This window comes from Microtus ochrogaster, assembly GCF_000317375.1.
Source record: "Microtus ochrogaster isolate Prairie Vole_2 chromosome 14 unlocalized genomic scaffold, MicOch1.0 chr14_random_1, whole genome shotgun sequence".
Classification (NCBI taxonomy): Eukaryota; Metazoa; Chordata; class Mammalia; order Rodentia; family Cricetidae; genus Microtus; species Microtus ochrogaster.
Window position 1 is genome coordinate 26719286 of NW_004949096.1, and position 19541 is coordinate 26738826.

Here is a 19541-nt window from a genome sequence, read left to right on the forward strand (position 1 = left end):
TTAGGACACAGCTTCAGAATGGGGAGAACAGGTGCAAGAGTCCATCCACCGAGGACTTCCTGGCCAGAGTGCTCAAGGCTACCGTTAATGTCTGAATGAACCTTTATCAAAAGAAGACATCCAAATGGCCAGGAAGTGCTTGAGAACACACTCTCCCCATCACTAGCCACCAGGTAAATGTTTACCAAAACCATATATCACTCATCCCAGTAAGAATGGCTATTATCAAAACCTCTGTAAATACTGAAGGTTCGTGCAGACAAAGGAACTCTTATATTCATTACTGATTAAAGAAAAACTAGTAAAATTATAGAAAACAGCACAGAAACAACTTTAAATATACAGCCACCATATGATCCAGACGTCCCACCAACAAGTACATGCCCCAAAGCAATGAAGTCACTGTACCAAAGAGAGGCCTGCAGCCTTCCACACCACCCTGCTGCCCACTCACGATAGCCAAGTCCAGACTCTGCCAAGCTGTCCCCCAAGGAATAAATGAACCAGGAAAATACACTGTGTGTGCACAGTGGAATGTTATTCAGTCTTAGAAAAATAAATGAAGTCCTGCCGTTCGTGCTGCTGCAGATGGAACTGGAGGCCATGGTGTTAAGGGAAACAAGCCAGGCACAGAAAGAAAAATACAGTTCTCACTCATTCATGGAAACTAAAATGTTGATCTGAGAAATGAGGTGAAATGGTGGTCACTAGAGACAGGGAAGGGTGCGGAGGGAAGGGGACAGAAGGAAATTAGGTAAAGGGGAATCAAAGCACAGACAGGAGAAATTCACTGTGATTTCCTACAGCATATAGGATAATTATCGGTTATGATAACTTATGATTTTTTTCAAATAATTAAAAGAGACCAAAGTCCCCACTATGTAGACATTATTGACATTCAAGAGGCTGAGGGTGTTCGTGACCATGACTTGATGAAGCAATGTATCAAATTGTCAAACTCTACCCCATAAAAATGAATGGTTATATCTCAATAAAAAAAAGAGTCCATCTTAAAATTATATCTTATGCAGCTTGTTTGGGTCTTTTTGAGTTTCTCCAGACATCTAGTCTGTCATGCAAGTAAAATCAGAACTTTCTTACCCGCAGGTTGGCACAGAATCTGACTGCACGGCCATGTTTGTCTCTAAATGTGAGACCTTATCTGATTCATTATTCCAGGCAATATTTTCAGGTTAGTCCTTCTTCAAACCTTCTGCCGTACCCATGAAAGTCTGACCTCTGCACCCCTTCCCTCCTCAGGGGCTTGGTCTATCCCAGCTCACACTCTACTGTCGCCTTAGTGAACACCCAGGCTAAGTGACACTGACATTTGCGCTTCTACTTAATGTCTGCCCTACACACACACATCTCTTATTATTAATGTGTCTTTTTAAGTTGTTTTATTTTTGAAGCCAAAGCAAACAACATTTAGGTCAATAAATAAAGTTGATCAGAAATCAAAATCAAACTTTTTTTTTACTTGTATTTATTGGTTGTGTGCTTGTGTGTGGGGGTGGGTGCTCAGGTGCCATGGCCCACAGGTGCAGGTCAGAGGACAACCTGTAGAAGTAGGTTCTCTTCCTCCATGTGTATCCCGAGAACTGAACTCAGATCACCAGGCCTACCAGCAGACACCCTGACTCACTGGGCCATCTTGCCAATCCTGAAAAACTTTTTAAATAAAATTTTCAGGTAGAATTTTAAGGATGATATTTTTCATTTACCACCAAGTCTTCTCTGAAAAGAATAGTATAAAAAATACAGAACTGGAGACCAATCGTGTCATGTAAACAAAAGATACTAGGAGCAAGAACTTAATACACACAAATCATCTCTAGGTCCAGTATGTCAGGAAATGAACCTCCACATAATCCCCTGCCATGTGGGAGGGAGTCAATGGTTAAACTAAACACAAGGCAGAACCTACCACATCAAGAGTGTATCTAGGAAAGTCTGGGTCCAGGAGACACAAGGCCACACAGAGAACAGAAAGAGGAGAGTCGAGTACTGAGACCCAGAAGTTTGGAGGCTAAAGCCACAGCTGTGGTAACAGCACAAAGGATAGACTGAACTCAGCGACCTGCGTAGCACAGCCTACTGGTCAGTCCCACCCTCAAACTGTCAGCTACTAGTCTTCACAAAGGAGTTGTGCCAGAATAAATCAGCTCTGCTAGTCAGCAAATCTTCCTCGATAAAGCAGAGAGTGTCTGGATTCATACTTGGGGGAAGCTTCAAGCAGACCCCGGCAGCTGTCACTGTGTGTCAATGCCTTAGTCAGTCCTTTCTTCGGGACAGAAGTAGCTTTAGATGGAAACCATGAGAAAAGCAGTAGTCAGTCATGGTGGCGCACGCCTTTAATCCCAGAATTTGGGAGGCAAAGGCAGGCAGATCTCTGTGAGTTCAAGGCCAGCCTGGGCTGCAAAGTGAGTTTCAGGACAGCTAGGGCTATTCCACAGAGAAACCCTGTCTCAAGAATGGAAGGAAGGAAAGAAGAAAGGAAGGAGGGAGGAAGGGAGGGAGGGAGGGGAAGAGGAAAAGGGGAAAAAAAGCAGTATCCATTCCTCCAGAAGACATGTTCCAAGAGCTCCACTGGATGCCTAAAACCCCAGTTAGCACCAAGCCCCATCTCTCCTATACACACATGTATACATTTAATTCATAAATTGGGCACGCCAAGAGACTGGTACCATCCAGAAGTACTCTAATAAAAGTTACGTGCATGTGGACCAAGGAGAGAGCTCAGTCGGTGAAGCATTTGCTGAGCAAGCATGAGGACCTAAGCTGAATTCCCAGAACAATATAAAAAAGGCAGACACGTTGGTTCAGTCTATATGAGGCTGTCACAAATCCCACACACAGAATGGCTGACCCACATGGAAGTAATTAATAGTTGTATTTATTGAGAAGTTCACAGACTCAGGTACCAGAAAAACTGAGGGTTGGCCTAAGTCTACTGCTAACTAATTGTGAGTTTTTGAAAACTCATTTACCTGTTCAGTGCTTTAGTTTCCAGCTTACAGAACTGCCTGTGTGAGAGTCAGGCTTCCTCACTCTACAGCTCATTTCCAGTGCTCAGCAACTGGAGGGAAGCCCTCCAAGCCATGCTCTGAGCAAACAAAGCCCCTGGTCTGTGGGCCAGGCTCCGTATATTCTTATAGCAGGCTAAATGAAAAGCACGAGCCAAAACAAGCATAAGAACACAAGGACTGATAGCCCTTTGCGAACCACGTTCTTATGGCCAATGCTTAGCAACAGGGCTTAGAGAGCTAAGCACCCTGATGCAATTATAACTCCATTCACCAAACAAGGCCAACCTGTGGTTTCCAGGAAACAGAAACAGGAAGGAATGTGCAAAGATATAGTAGCAATGTCAAAAGATGAAAATACTGAAAGAACCCAAAGGAGACACAATAAAGACCTGAAAAGTGTGGTGGATACTTTAGAACAATTAGAACCATGAAGAGTTTCCCAATGCTGACAAACCGCTGTCCATTTTATCATTCATGGGCTCGCCGAGGTAAAGGCAGACTGCTGATTCTTTTGAAAATCCCAAATCTTATAATTGAAAGTGGTTAACTGTGGAATTACCACGCTGCTTCCTGAAAGACATTTTTACCTCAGTCTAGAACGTAAAGATCTTCTTGTCTTAAAAGAAAAATCTTAATATCAGAATGGAACACTCAGTGTTTCAAATAATTAGATAAAACACAAATTGATACTTCTTTTTTTTCTGATTATACAAGAGCAATTAAAAAAATTAAATATTTATTTGAATAACAACTTTTAAATTTGAGCTGCAATGTTGGCAATGCAGGTTTTAGACAGATCACAAAATGCATGCACAAAAAAGTATGGGCGCAGAGACAAAATGATGCTAAGAATTAGGCTAAAGAGCTGCTGATTTTAAACAAGAGGCCTGAAATCACTATACAAAATATAAAATGTATTAAATGCTACCATCCACAGAACAGTCATTATTGATTATATTTAAAAATTATTTGCGAAGTAAATTAGATATTGAATTATAAATGAGTATTATACATGAATCCCCTATTGGAAGGCAATTCCTTGTCACACTATAGAACATCTAATTACATTGCAAAAAGTATCCTTTTTCCTATTGGTAAAGAACCATTAATGGTATTACTGCAAGTATCAGGAAAGCTTTTAAAAAAATTCTTTTTTAATTCTAAGTGCTTTCCATGCAGAGTAAACCTTACTGAACTGAGTCTGAGTGAGTGACTGGAGAATGTCCTGGGTAGAAGAAATGCCCTCGAGTTGTTAGACTCAGCTCTTTACAAACCAAAGACTCAAAGGACTCATGCAACCCTCTGACGACTGGGAGGCCACCACGTCACTTACCAATTCTGCCTTTCTAGAATGTCAACTGAGACCATTTATAGACACGAGAAGACCCAGACTGCCAGGTGACACTGCTCTCAGTAATGTCTGGGGTGGGAAGCACCTTTAGAAAGCGCCTATGCGGCAAGAGATACGCATCTAAAGATTCAAAATGAATCAACAGTATTGGATAACAATATCATTCTCAACTCAGAAGCTGCCTCAAGGTTGGGTGCATCTTCAGTTAACGTAACAGGAAAAGAAGGCCATGGATTTCTTTTTATTAATTGCATCCACTCACAAACCGACCTAGGGTCACCAGATGTGTAGACACAATGAGATTTTTGTTGTTCTTATCGAGTCTTTAATCAAAGTGATGATAAAGGAAATAGATCTATTTAAAAACAAAATCCAATAGCTATCTCTGTCTAGATTAGGAGGTGGCACCAGGTGTGGGATTCACGTTTTGCGTGGCTATTTGAGGTGCAACTTCGATAATCCGAGGTTTGCCGATGATTCTGGCTGTGCGGTTGCCCTTCTCTACAATCCCAATAATCCATGCTTGGTGGCCTTCGCCATATTTGGGGGACTTTATTTCTGCACAGAACCAAGCTGCTTGCTCACGTGGTAAACAGATGAGCAGGCCTCCTGATGTCTCCGGGCAGGTCCCGTGCATGAGGCCGAACATGTTCCCGCAGGCTTTGCTCACAGCTGCCATCTTGGCCAGCACTGGAAGGTTGTGAATCACAAACGACACTTCATTCCTCTGCTGCTTGGCCAGGTTCTGTGCGTGGCCCAGAATCCCAAAGCCTGTGATGTCAGTGGCTGCATGAGCATTGAATGTGTGCATAAGGCCTGCAGCTGTCCTGTTGAGTCGTGCCATGTTCATCATTGCTTCTTGGTATGCCAATTCTACATCTTCTTGGGTGACCACTAGCTTAATTTTATTCCATTTTTCAGGAATATCCAGACACTGGTGTACAGCAACTGCAACTTGTGTCCCCAGCGGTTTTGTCAGTACCAGCACATCCCCTGGTACTGCGTTATCTGGCATGATAAATTCATTGGGCTGGCAGACAGTTGTGGCGACTCCTCCCAGAACAATCCAGGGGTTTAACACTGTTTGACCGCCCATTACAGAGGTTCCCGCTTCCTCTGCCGCATCTTTAAAACCCTGTATAATTAGCGGTATCACTTTATCCCTTTCCCTGTCAGTCATCTTATTGCTGACTCCAAGGAGCATCAGCATATTGTCACACTCTGTGATGCCCATTGCATAGAGGTCACTGAGGACATTAGCACATGCTAGCTATCCTGCCCATCATGTAGGGGTCGTCGACAATAGGATAAATGTAATCTGTGGTTTGAACCAAGGAAAGCCCACCATGCCTCAAAGGAATGACACAAGTATCCATCCCAATGCCAAGCCGTGGCATAACAGCTCCCAGAAACTGCTCCTCTTCTTGGAAGTGGTTCTCTTGTAAAGATTCCAGCAATTTCTGCAAGACATCTTGAGGCACTTTGCAGCCTGTGCCTTTCAGTTCAGTAAACCTGGTTAGGCGGAAGCTCTTGTCCAGTTCATAACTTTCCGGGTTAAAGGACTCCCGAGCAGACATGGTTCTGGGGCTCTTCACAGTTCAGCCCCTCCCTTCCCTCTCTTTTGGTCCACTGCGCTTTCTACTTGGGATCCACCGGTTCGCTTTGCGCCCTCTGCCCCCTCCCGAAAACGGGCCGCGGCGCTCCCACAATGCACCGGGCGCGCCGGGCTCCCTTAAGCGTCGCCTGAATAAAAATGCTGCTCCCGGTGGCGGCGGGCACGGCCCCGCGCTTGGACGCCGCGTGGAGCTCGGCCTAGGCTAGGCGCGGCCCTCCGGGAACCGGGCCGCCGCGTTCCCGCCGGCCGGGCGCGCGAGGGACAAATTGATAATTCTTAAATTATCAAGAAGTCCATCATTACATCAATGAATTAAAATATCTCTAAATGAGACACTGAACTTATAGGATGTCCTCAGTTATGACTCCTCTTCCTTTAGAAGAAAAGGGGAATCAGTGGGAATCAGGAAAGCTACTCCTAGTCACATATTACATATTCACATTGCATATGTGATATGTAATTCACATATTAACACTAATGTGCATAACATACATTGCATACAGTTGGTGAGATCTACCTTCAACTTTGACTTTTATGTTTTCTACCAGACATTTCCACGTAAAGGTCCCATATTCCTGAGGTCCAGGTATTCATTATCTTTGTCCTGCCATAGCCTCAGCTGGGCTCACTGTGTGTAAATTGTGTGAGCATTCATTAATATGAGACCATTTACGGTGCCTCCTGTTCTACTTGGCTTGGTTTTCCTTGGATATTATTTCTTTGGAAATATTTATAAAAGTAAGATTACATGTACAAATATAATAGTCACTGTTATATTTATTAGTCAATTGTCTCCTGAGGAAAAAACAATTTGGAAAGCTAGCAGTATGTTCAAGTATGACTGTGTCCCAACTCACCCCACTCACACACAATCATGCCACATCACTGATATTTCTGCTGGCCTAACAGGTGTGTGGATGCGAATCTGAGTCACCAGTAAGACTAAGTCCCGTTTGTTGTAGTGACTCTGTCTCTAAATGCTGAAAGATCAGGCGAGAGACAACAAAGAGCAATAAATTCTCGCATTCATAAGCATTAACGCTTCTTACAAACATAACACCTGTGCATCTTTTAAAGTTGGGAAGATAGAGAAAAATGCAAAACATAATATAAAATTCACCTTCGTCCTAATATGCTCTTCCCTTTAGCATGCCAGAAAAAGTGTATTTCCTTTCTTCGCCTTTCCATCATCCCTATCCTTACTAAAGCCATCGCGACTAGCATGTGACACTAAACAGGTCCAGGATTTCCACATGAATTCTCAACACAAATGGAATCACAACAATCATTGATTCATGCAGTGACATCTTCCTCCTTGTGAATCTAGACATCTTCTCTTCAAGATGTAGAGATCTACCTCGCACATCTGGCAGTTGCATGGCACTGTGTGGGTTACGCGGAATACATTCTGAAGCTGGAACAAAGAAGGGCAACGGGATCCCAAGCTGATATCTGGGACACAATACTGCATTCATTTTTCCTCTGGTTATGAAATCTGAAGTACCATCAACTCCCTCGCCCCTCTGACCCTCCATTGCAATTATCCAAGCTCTCCTCACCCTGTTTCCACTCAATGCCTACTGTCTCTATTTTTTGGAAGGCTGTCAGAGAGACGGCCAATCCCTGCTGATGGGCTTCCCCTGGGCTGCTGCTCACCAGCGCACTCTTCTGGCCCTCAGAGACCCAATCCTGTCCTTTCTCCTCCCCTGATTGCTAGCATAAGCAGTGACCTTCCTTGCTCTCAGCATTTCCACCTTTCATCTGTCCTTGGCCAGGATGATGACATCACGGGTCCTCTGCATGATTACCCCTCCAGCTTCCATTTCACCGTCTGTGCTCCCATCCTCAGTCTAGAAACAAGCGCACCCAAATACACAGTCCTATCGTCAGAGCAGAATAACTGCCGTCTTCCTGAGACTGATGTGTCTGCTCGCAAAAGATCACAGCTGAGCTTGCCAACTAGCATTCCCTCAAAGGAGGAGGGGATGAAGCAGGTCACTGGACCCTCGCCGGAGGATCCACTCTCTTCCCGGTCAGATTCTGCCCTAATCTCATGTAACCTTGGGGCCTGGGAATGAGCTAACATATCTAGGCTGAGGAAGGCTGGGGAAGGACTCCATCCATGCAGCGTGGGAAGCCTCTGTCCATGTGGGCACAGCCCTTCTACTGGAGCTGCTTTAAGCCCACCCATACTCCTGCCCATAACCCTCCACTCAGGATCTGGAAGTAAGCCTAGTGAACTCATTGGTCCCCACGGTGAACTTTGGTGGAGTTGAGCTTTAGGACCTAAGGAATTAGGGGGAGGGGATTGCTCACATCTCCTCCTGAAAAAATTCTCACAACATACTAACATCACAAAGTTGAACAATTTGGATCATAACTATGGTGTCCACAACTGACGCTTGCAAAACAGGACTATGAGTCTGGGAAGTTATAAAGTGTGTGTGGGGGGGGGGGGGGGTTTAGAAGGCTGGATGGAACAAGAACGCCCAAAACAACAGAAATCCACTTCTGAGGGAGGAAACAAGAGTGCCCGCCCCAGAGACTGTCTGTCATTTGTATGGCAAGTAATAGAGAGCTTGCCCAGGGAGGCCGTTTTATGTAGCTGTTTCTTGGGGTCCTGTGTGAATATTCAGTTCAATACAAATGTGTGGGGTTCAACCTCCCTGTGCTGTGTCTTCTTCCCATAACTCCTAACAGCTAAGTTCACTGGCAACGACAGGCCCGTGGCCATCTACAGAATGATCGACTCCCGCTCTCTCTACTAACCTTGACCACGACAGCTATCGGCAACCATCGGAGCACAGAACAAGGCAGCTTTTCCTGCCTTTGCTCACGAGCCAGTCTGGGGAGCCAGGTGTCTCCAGGAGTGGGTGTCAGGACTCCTGTATCATCTTTAGCTCTTCCTTTTCCTTCCCTAAGACTGGCTGTGGGTTTGATATTCAATTTACCAATCCTGTGGCCATATATGATACCTTTCACCAAATCAGGGATTTTTAAATTATTTTATTATAATAATGTGTGCATATGATGTATATGTGCGTGTGCATGCGATGTGATGTATGTGTGTGTGTGCGTGCATGTGGTGTGTTTATGGGTATGTGTGTATGTGTGTACATGTGCGTGTATGTGTGTGAGTGCAGGTGGTGCCACAGCACATGTATGGAGGTCAGAAGAAAACTTTCAAGAGTTGGTTCTCTCTTCCACCATAACTTTCAGGATTTGAACTTGTATCCTGAGCTTAGACAGCAGTATCTAAAAAGGATACTCCATCATGGGGTCAAGAATAAGAAAATAAGGCAGAATAAGCAGTTCCCAGAAGCATCCATCAGAGACTGTTCCTCTGTTCTCTCTACTTCCTGACTTCAGACACATTGTGACCAGCTGCCTCAGGCTCCTGCTGCCACAGTCAGTGGCTAAAGTCACTCTCTCCACCACACTTTCCCTGGCGTGATGTACTGTACCGCAAACTGTTAACCAAAAGACTCCTTCCCACCTTAAAACCAAGTCCAAGCCCAGCCTGGGCTACATAGTGAGACTCTAGATAAAATATATATATATATAATCTGTCATCAGTAATAATATAGCTTTAAATTAAAAGCAAGAAAATATGTAGTAGGCTTAAAATTACTAACCCTGTATTAAAACTAAAACTGTATTAATTGTAAACCAAAGGTGGGAATTTTTTTTTTTTTTTTGGTTTTTTGAGACAGGGTTTCTCTGTGGCTTTGGAGCCTGTCCTGGCACTAGCTCTGTAGACCAGGCTGGTCTTGAACTCACAGAGATCCACCGCCTCTGCCTCCCGAGTGCTGGGATTAAAGGCGTGCGCCACCATCGCCCGGCTAAAGGTGGGAATATTTAAGCATTAAGGCTAATACATAAGAATATTTTCCATATGTGTGTTCCTATCAGACAGATCATTGTGCACTATGATTCTGAGTTCAGATAGTACTTTACAGGTAATATGTGTGTAAATTACTAAATAATATTATCATCTTAAATCCTATGAATCATATTTTTTGCTTTGATTTAGACTGGCAAGGTCTCATGCCCAATTCAACAGATAAAAACACTCTAACTGAGCAGCTTCTCGGTACAATGAAGGACTACGATCAGGCCAAGTGAGAAAGCGCACACCTGTTCATTGATCTCTCTCAGCTTCCCATCAATGGCTCTCAGTCGAGACCGCTGGTCCCTTTGCTCTTTGTTGTCCCGGAGTATCTTTTCTCCTGGAGCTGGCTCCATATTTCCTTCTTCATCCAGGTCAGGTTCCTAATTTAAAAGTGAGATAATTCACTCATGGGCCGGTTAAAGCACAGTCACAAACCCTCCAATGTGAACTAGACTTAAGGGTCAATTGCGTTGCTCAACGTCTCTTCCCTTCAACCCATGCTTAGAATTCTTTTCAGTTTTCCTATCTGAGGAATTAAAAGTCCAAATACACATGAACAAATGGTGGAATAAACTCAGGGTCTGGCGTGGTCTGAAAACCAGGAAGGTACAGCAGGAAGAGCCACAGCTGGGTAGGAGCCTGAGTCCTGCTTGCGGTTTCTCTACGCAGTGTCACATTTTTTCATTTTAATTTCTCTAATTCTTTGCAAATACATTTGTACAATGAAATATGATCATATCCACTCCCCATTCACCTCTCTGGTTCCCCTGGGTCTCCCCCAACATGCCTATCTCCCAACTTCATGTCCTCTCCTCTAAAAAATAAATAACCCACTACATCTGTTTAGTGTTGCCCGTGTGTGCACTGCTGTGGGCCGTCCACTGAATGAAGCGGTGCCATCTACCAGTGGCTGCACCTCCAAAAGGAAATGGTTCTTCCTGCCCCAGCAGCTATCAGTTGCCAATAACCCCTTGGTTAGGAGCGGGGCTTCGTGAGTTCTTCCACCACCTATACTGGAACAGTGGCTGCTTGAGACTGCGTGGGTAACCACAGCTGCTGTTGCTACATTGTAAGCGTGCCCATCCCTGTTATTAGAAGCAGGTGTATAGTTATGGGAGAAACTGGATTTGGCAACATCAGAAGCTCTGCATCTCGGTTCCACCTGGCTCCTGACTAAGATGATGTTACCACCTGTCTACCACGGGATGGTTCACGAATCAGGTAAGGGGCTGGAGATTGAAACACACACACACACACACACACACACACACACACACACACACAAAGAGAAAGACAGAGAGACAGAGAGAAAGATGGTCATCCTTGAAACAAGAATGCCCCCTTTATTGTGTTCCAGGACAGCTTATATAGGGCTCTCCTTGGCTAATGGCCACGCCCTAGCTCGGGATTTTTCAGCTGCAAGCACACCAGAAACCACTCCCCTACCATCAGGAACTCACGACGGTCTCTTGCTCAGAGCAGCTGCAAGCACAGGAAAACAAGTTGTTTACTCCGGCAGGCAAGGGGGGGTCACTGAAAATTCTGGGTCTGAGGGTCCACAGTCCCCAACAGAGAATTACTTAAGGTACTGTTTAAGCCTACTAAAGGGTTCCAGTGTGATTGATTCCTCCTCTGCCGAGAAACAACACAGCAAGGGGTGAGGTATATATGACCTGGGGACTCACCTGGGTCTTAGAATCGAACCTCAGCCATGCTCTTGCTGCTAATTCCCCACTACCCCAGGCATCCACCCTCCACCTCCCTTCAGAGACTAACTCATTTGAATCTAGCTTGAGCATGTATCCACCTTAAAGTATTCTCTGCTGTACCTGGAAAGGAAACCCTGCTCACTGTATCCATCTTAATGTTCCTATGATCACTTGGCCCTTCCTTGCACATACCACACATCCCTGCCTAGCAGCAGCATGACTGACCTTGCTGTACACAAACTAGACCCCTGAAGCTGCTCGAGTATTGACCAATAAACTCTAATGTCAGTTCTCAGAACTTTGATCACAGTTAATGTTTGATCATACTTATAACAAATGTCAGCAAAATGCACGTTAGAAAGCGTTCTCCTGCGCAACTAATAATGTGGGGAGTTTGCTCAGTGTGTGAAAACGCTTGCCACAAGCCCAAGGACCTGAGTTTGGGTCCCCAGAACCCACTAAAAAGCTGCACACAGTCGCACAAGCATCTGAAATCCAAGCTGGCTGTGCTTTCTGTTTCTTGTCCCAACTGATATATTGCCTGGGAAGGGGTCAGTAGCTGTCTTTGCACAGGAATAAACTGGAAGAAACTTTAACAGTAATTAACTTGATGATCTGAAAAAAATAAAACTTGATTTAATAATGGGAATCTATTTCAGTAATAGAATACTTGACTGGCATGCATGAAGTCCTGCATTCAGTGTGTGTATATATGTGTGTGTGTGTGTGTGTGTGTGTTCCAATGTTCTTAGTTTTTGTGGTTTTTGAATTTTCTACAGTAAATGTACTAATTTCATAAGTAGAAAGGTCATTTATTTTAAAATTTTTAAGCAAGCATGGCATTCCACCAACCCTCTTTCTGTTCTGCTCTGACAGAGATTAGGTTCTGCATATTCAACAGTGCAGGCCTGGCGGTCAGAGCTCAGTCAGACTCTGCAAGGACCATCAGGTATGCAACTAAGATGCCATCCCCTCTTCCCAAGTCTTAACTTCTGCTGCCTCATCTGCAATTCTCTGCACTGCGAGGGAGGGTGTGTGAGATCTTTTCTTGGTCCCTTGGTCATCCTCTCTGACAGCATAATTGTCTAGTTCAAGTATCTGAGCAATACCATGTAATGAAGGCAAGCCAGGAGAGAACAGTGAACATCACTGGTGCTCTCCAGTGACCTGCTGCAGACTGAGCCAGTGCCTGGTGCGGGGAGTTCTTTCCTGACCGCAAACACCAACTGGAGCCATCTTCACCATCTTTGAGATTTAATTCAGTGGAGTCTCCGAGCAACAGACTGCTCCTGTAGCTCTGAGTCAGACAGCAAGGATTTTGCAGAGAACTCAGCAAAAGCTCTCCGTGATGTACTCAGAGTCCTGATGACATCAGAAGGAGAGAATTAACCCTGAGGTAAATTGATATTTGTTATTCTGACTAACTGATTGCCAAGAGATTCTGAGTTTACCCTTTAAAAAATATCTGTGATGTTGGCTGGGCCCACAGAGGCCTTTGAAGCTAAATAAACTCATTTTTCATAAGTCAAATACAAAGGAAATTACTCAGAGCTCACTGAGTTATTTGATATTCAAAGAAGCCATGCGGTAAGAGCACAGACCTGCGTGGGAGAAGCCAGCTTGCCCTGCACGTCCAGGCTCACTCTCTGCGTGTCTACGAGTCACTCCTATTTCTTGTCTCACATGGGTCAGTTGCCCAAATGTAGTGGGGAAAATCTTTCAAACAGACTATTTTTATCATCTTGGAATGTTGCCATGAAACAAAAGAAACCTTGCCAGCATTGGAGACATGGCGAGAAAAAAAAAAAAAGTATAAAATTCAAAATAATCTGTAAAAATGGGGGCTGGGAGACGAGGGCAATTTCCCAGATCTAAATGAGAATTCCAATAGCCTGGCTCTAGAGACCAGGAATGCTAAAGTAAGTTCTGGTTTATTCTTCAGTGCAAACGCAGATGCCCCTGAGACACGCTGCCGTGGTTTCTACAGGGAGGTAAAGTCAGGGCTTGTAACTGGCATAAACCAAGTGGTAATTGGATTCCTGCTCTGAACCCATGCTTTAAATCTGGGGGGAATGGACTTGGCAATATATAGTTTTTCAGGATTACATGTCAAATTGCTCCTAACTTTTAGCTAGTGTTGAGAAAGAAACAAACAAACCAAACTCTTTTTTTTTTTTTTTTGCTGTCAGCGGTTGTGTGATTTTTGGCAAGAAAAGAGATGAATATAAATACTATGTCTTCACTCAAATAGTTGCAGGGTTCGGGGGGGGTGTTTGTTTGTTTGTTTTTGCATTACCAAACTGTGAGTGATGGAATTAATGTTCTAAGCACAGGACAAAAATCAAGTTAAGGAGAGTCATTATATTCAATTAAGTTAGGTGGTTTGAGAACAAAGAACTACCTCTTGTCAGTAAGAGACATTTCTGAAAACTCGCCTTTGATGGGGGGCAGGGGGAGAACCCTCTAACCATGAAGTGGAATTCTAGATTTAGTAAGACTAATCGCATGAGAGATAAATAAAGTCTGTGTCTTTACAAAAGCCAAGAAGAATAGCACTGATTATTGAATCCAGTTGCTGAGGATTTAAGGAACTGAATGTTACACTACTCTCCCATATCATAGATATTTCTGGAGAAAGCTGGAATCTAGTCTACGCAACAAATGAGAAAAACAAAATTATATGCCATCACTCAACTTTACAGGGCGCTTTCCAATACGGAGAAAGAACTGACTGTCTTGTTGGCAACTCAAGAGATTGGTAAGCATGGGTATGCACGGTTAATCCACAGATCCTAGGAATAAACACGGCTGAGATTGGCTCTCTTTGGCTCCCAAAGATGAGGATTAAAAGCACATAAGGAAACCGCAGCCACAACATTGTTAATATTACAGCAGCAGCGAGAGAACAGGTTTTTGTTTTCACAGAGGAAAAGGCAAATGTTGCTTTAAAAACTTTTTTCCATAGTTGGGGCTGGAGAGATGGCTCAGTGGTTAAGAGCACTGGCTGCTCTTCCAGAGGTCCTAAGTTCAATTCCCACCAACCACATAGTGGCTCACAACCATCTATAGTGGGATCTGATGCCCTCTTCTGACACAAAGGCATACATGCAGATAGAGCACTCACATGCATAAAATAAATAAATATTTAAAGAACATTTTTCCATAGTTAAGAGCACCAGGCATGTGATTAATATAAGGACGGTCACAACACGCAAACTTCTAAGAGCAAGGAGAGATGATGTTCCCCTTCCCTCTCGCAAAGACCAGAGCTTTGGTTGCACCCTCTGTGATCTTCTCTAGAGACCTTCAAAGTGTGCATCATAGGTTTCCATGCCTACCAACTTAACATCACACAGTAACCACAAGCAGCTATGCCAGGGAGCCTGTGTGTGTTCAACTTGTACAGAAAACCATTTTCTTGACAACATGATACAGAACGGCAAGTGGACAGGAAAGTGGAGAACCAGAAGAGACACTAGCTGCCACCCAGCTCAGGCTAGTTCACTAGCCCACACCAAGGAGTCAGGCGAAGGGCTAGCATATTCTCTAATTTCTCAAAGAAAAACTAGAAACTAGCATTTTCATTTGAATTCACCTAACTTTTAAATATTGACTACGAACATTTGTAAACACTTTGTGAGCCTAAGGAAACCCATCTGTGAATTTATCTGGCGCCACAGCCACCAGCTCCAGCCTTGAGCTATGTGGTGGGCAGTCTTCTGTGGCTTTTTTGAGGTGAGTTCTGGGAATCAAACTCGGGTCCTCATGCTTTGGAAGCAGAAACTTCAGTGACCTCTTATTTTTTTTATTGTTGTTAAATGTATATATGAACACACATATATAATCTTAAATAGAACCTGCTCAATCTGAAAAATGTTACTCAAAGCAAGGCTTTTGTACTCTAAGGTAAACTATGTGCCTGACTTATCTTTAAGTCCCTGTAATTTCTAATAAACAGTAAGCCCTAGGTTAAATGTTTGTTGAATTGGTTTGAAAGCAGAAATCTAGAAACAGGAGAGATGGTTCTGCAGTTACAAGTGTTGACGGCTCTGTGAAGCACTCAGAGTGGCTCACAACCGCCTGCAACTCCAGCTTCAAGGCTCGGCACCCTCTTCCAGTCTCTGCTAGCACCCACATGAACATGCACGCAGACACACACAGGCAAGCAGGCACACTTGCACACGTGCGCACACAGAAATAAGAATAAGTCTTTAAGTAGGAATGTGCAATCCACTTAAAAGGCATTCTCCTAAAGGCTCGTGAAGAAGCACCGCTGATGAGCCTAATGGTCTGCAGAAGAATGAAACTAAGACGAATTCAAATGCTAAGTGTTTGTGCTCAACAACAGATTGGAGCCCATTCACCAGCTCACAGAGATAAAAAAAGCTTACGCATTCTTTTCAGTGAACTTATTCAGAAGACCTCACAATTCAAAAATAATTATCATGAATTAATTTGCTAGGTTTGCATTTCTACTTGAAAGTTCAATGTGCAGTGCTGGTTTGGGCGAGAAGCTCCAAGAGGAAACTGAACACATGTTGAGAAGATATGCTGTTTTGTGTGGAAGAAGCATCAGTTACTTCTTTTCAGCAACCATGACACTCCTGATCTGTTCCTGCATTCAGTGGGAAGGCCAGGAGCAGTTTTCTCTTTTCTTTGTAAAAAAAAAAAAGTGTTGTTTCCCATAAAACTGCACCATCTCAGCCCACGCCAGCACAGTTGTATGACGTCAGCCCACACCGGCACAGTTGTATGGTCCCAGCCCGCACCGGCACAGCTGTACACTGGTTTCTCCATTTCATTATGGCTCAGAGATGACTTTACCTGAACCATAATGTGGGCTCTGGAAGAAAAATGTGACTTAGATGATGAAAATAAAATCTAGCAAAAATCTAGCTTCTGCCTCAAGGGGTCAGGCATAGCTCCCTCCCTACTCTTAGAAACTTAACCTAGGGAAGCTGAGATAGCTCCCAAGGTGCCACCAGTTATTAAACTGTTTCTTCAGGAATCTTAACAGAGTTTCTTTAGCTAAGGTAACTTCAGTTAGCAATAGTATCTTTTAGAATGGACTTACTGATAAATTACTGATACTTAAATTTTTTGAAAGACAAAAGAAAACCCTACAACCATAGAACTGTGTGAAAAATGATTTGCTTAGACTTTTCCAAAGCTGAAAGAGAGATGGCAAAATCAGCCCCTAACACACACACATGCACGCACAGGCGCACACGCGCACACACATACACACATACCACTTTCTCTCCATACCACCACCCAAGCCCAAACCAGCCCTTTGGAACTGGAATGCAGAGGAGCAGGAAGGAAGTTCACTGTGTCGAGCCCTGCTCTTCTCTGTCCGCTACACTCTCTGCACTTCGCAGAAGTTTGGAGCGAGCCATCCACACCTATTTCAAAGCTGTCAGAGGACAGAGATTATTATCACAGGAAAGCTTCGTTCTTGCTATTAAAGGACCTGGAAAAACGTGACAGGTAAGAGGCACATGACCGGTTCTGTTCACATCTAGGCCCAAAAGATGAAAGGCTGGAAGGACTGATGAATACTATTAACTTTTCTTCCTTCTTCCTAATCATGACTGTAAGTTACCTTACATCATGATGAAATGATATTATTAAAATAAGTCGCTTCTCAACTGCCCCATTTCTCAATTTAGAAAATTCCAAACTGAAAGTTAAATGGGTAGAAAGTAGACATAACCAGCCAGGCAGTGGTGGTGCACACCTTTAATCCTAGTACTCAGGAGGCAGAAGCAGGTGGATCTCTGTGAGTTCAAGGCCAGCCTGGGCTACAAGAGCTAGTTCCAGGACAGGCTCCAAAGCTACAAAGAAACCCTGTCTTGAAAAAACAAACAAAACAAAACAAAAAAAGTAGACATAACCAAAAGAAAATACACACTGCTGGAAAAACTGAAAATCTTCAGTTGTACTCACAGAAGAGCAGCTGGGACAAACCTCTCCAGCTGAGATCAGAAAGCATGTGTGGTAATGTTTGCAGGCATTAACCTGAGCAATCTGTGCTCCTGGGTTAAACACAGCTTATCCTTCAGCCAGGCATGGAGCTGCAGGCCTTTAGTCCCAGCACTTGGGAGGCAGAAACAGGAAGATCTCTGTAAGTTTGAGGCCAGCCTGTTCTGCAGAGCGAGTTCCAGGACAGCCAGGACTACTATAGAGAGAGACCCTGTCTCAACTCCCCCTCTCTCCTCAAATAAACAAACAAACAAAAATAAATAACATACCTTATTGCTCTGACTCTCGAGTCTTGGAGAAAGACTGAAGACCGTTGGTGAGAGCACAGAGAATTCCTGAAGTTTCGTGTCAATCTGAGCAAGCTTCTGAGACTCCGTGGCTGCAAGGGTGTAGCCTTCTCCCGGGACCAGCCAACCACACTGGTCACCCTAAAAGGAAACCAATGTGACCAGGTCATTCCCACACGACATTTGCTTCAAAACATACTTCTCAGAGCTCTCCATCAGAGCCCAGGCTTATAAGCACACCACCAACCCTGGGTAGTAAAAGGTAGGAAAGCTATGATTGCATTCTCTTCTCAGTCTGTGTGAAGTGTCTTCAGAGGGCCTCTTTGGGCGCCCTCAGCCCCATATGATTCTCGTTCATATAATCACTATTCTACTTAAAAATTACAAACACACAAAAAATAAAACTATGACATGATGGGAAGAAATCGGCTTTAACTGATAATAAATACAATATTTTTAAACTTTATCCCAATGAAGCAAAATAATTTGACCTTAGCTAGTCTCCATGCCCAAATAAGTTTAGCCCAAAATCTTTGTGTATAGCAAACTATAGCTAGCTTAAGATATAAACCAGTTATAACCTAACAGTATGCTATTGTAGCCAAGTAACTGAGTCTCAGCCAATCACGGCAGTTGCTGAGATGGCTGAGTGGTTAAGAGCTGGCCCTGCTTCTGCAAAAGAACCAAGCACTGATCCTAGCACCCACATCAGGTAGCTCACAACTGCCCATAACTCCACCTCCAGATCTGACACCCCGCTTTGGCCTCTGTGGGCACATACACGTGAACAGCATGCATGCATGCTCATAAATAAAGACACAACTTTAAAAATTAAGATTCAATTATAGCATCCATTCAAAATTGCCACACTGAATGTTTATAGGGCATGATTATGTATCGGGCACAGGTGAGCCCATCTGAATGGGCACAAAGAGCTGCATCCGGGACTTGTCCGACTCAGGGCTGCAAAGGTGGAACAAAGTGTGAAGAGTGGTGTTCAACTGTGGTTTCTGCACCCAGAAAACTGACCTAAGGGCTGTGACTATGTCATGTTATTTGCAGAAAGGAGTGGGGGGAGAGAAAACCAACCCTCCCACAAACCTAGGCCGGTCAAGATGTAAAATTTTAGGAATTTCTTAGTTGCTGTGACGAAACAACATGACCAAAAACCAAGTTCTGATGGAAAGGGTTTTTTTCGGCTTACACTTCCAAACATTGCTGTTCATCACCGAAGGAAGTCAGGACAGTAACTCAAACAGGGCAGGATCCTGGAGGCAGGAGCTGATGCAGAGGCCATGGAGGATGCTGCTTACTGACTTGCTTCTCTTGGCTTGCTCAGCCTGCTTTCTTATAGAACCCAGGACCACCAGCACAGAGGTGGCACCACCCACGGGCTGGGCCCTCCCCCATTGATCACTAACTGAGAAAAACCCCTTATAACTGAATCTCATGGAGGCCTCTCTCCTCAACTGAGGCTCCTTCCTCTATGATGACGCTAGCTTGTGTCAAGTTGACACACAAACCCAACCAGGACAAGGAACTACTTCTGAAGTTGACAGATATAACAATACCAGGTCAGAAATAGGACTGGATTCCCAAATAATGTGTGGGGAAAAGAGTTAGTGAATAAAAAGATCAAATATGATTATTAAAATCCATAATTTTTTTTTTTT

At 44.0% G+C, this 19541-nt stretch overlaps 1 protein-coding gene and 1 pseudogene across 1 annotated transcript in view; both read right to left on the reverse strand.

Annotated features, from left to right (window-relative positions):
• Positions 1-19541, reverse strand: part of LOC101991587 (G-protein coupled receptor 176) — a 180242-nt gene that overhangs the window by 10127 nt on the left and 150574 nt on the right. Inside the window, exons 10-11 of the mRNA XM_026787743.1 lie at positions 17851-18009; positions 10133-10267 (exon numbers count right to left, since the gene is read on the reverse strand). Coding sequence (XP_026643544.1) covers positions 10133-10267; positions 17851-18009 — 294 coding nt within the window. The remainder of the gene's footprint in view (positions 1-10132; positions 10268-17850; positions 18010-19541) is intronic.
• Positions 4602-6143, reverse strand: LOC101995780 (annotated as a pseudogene).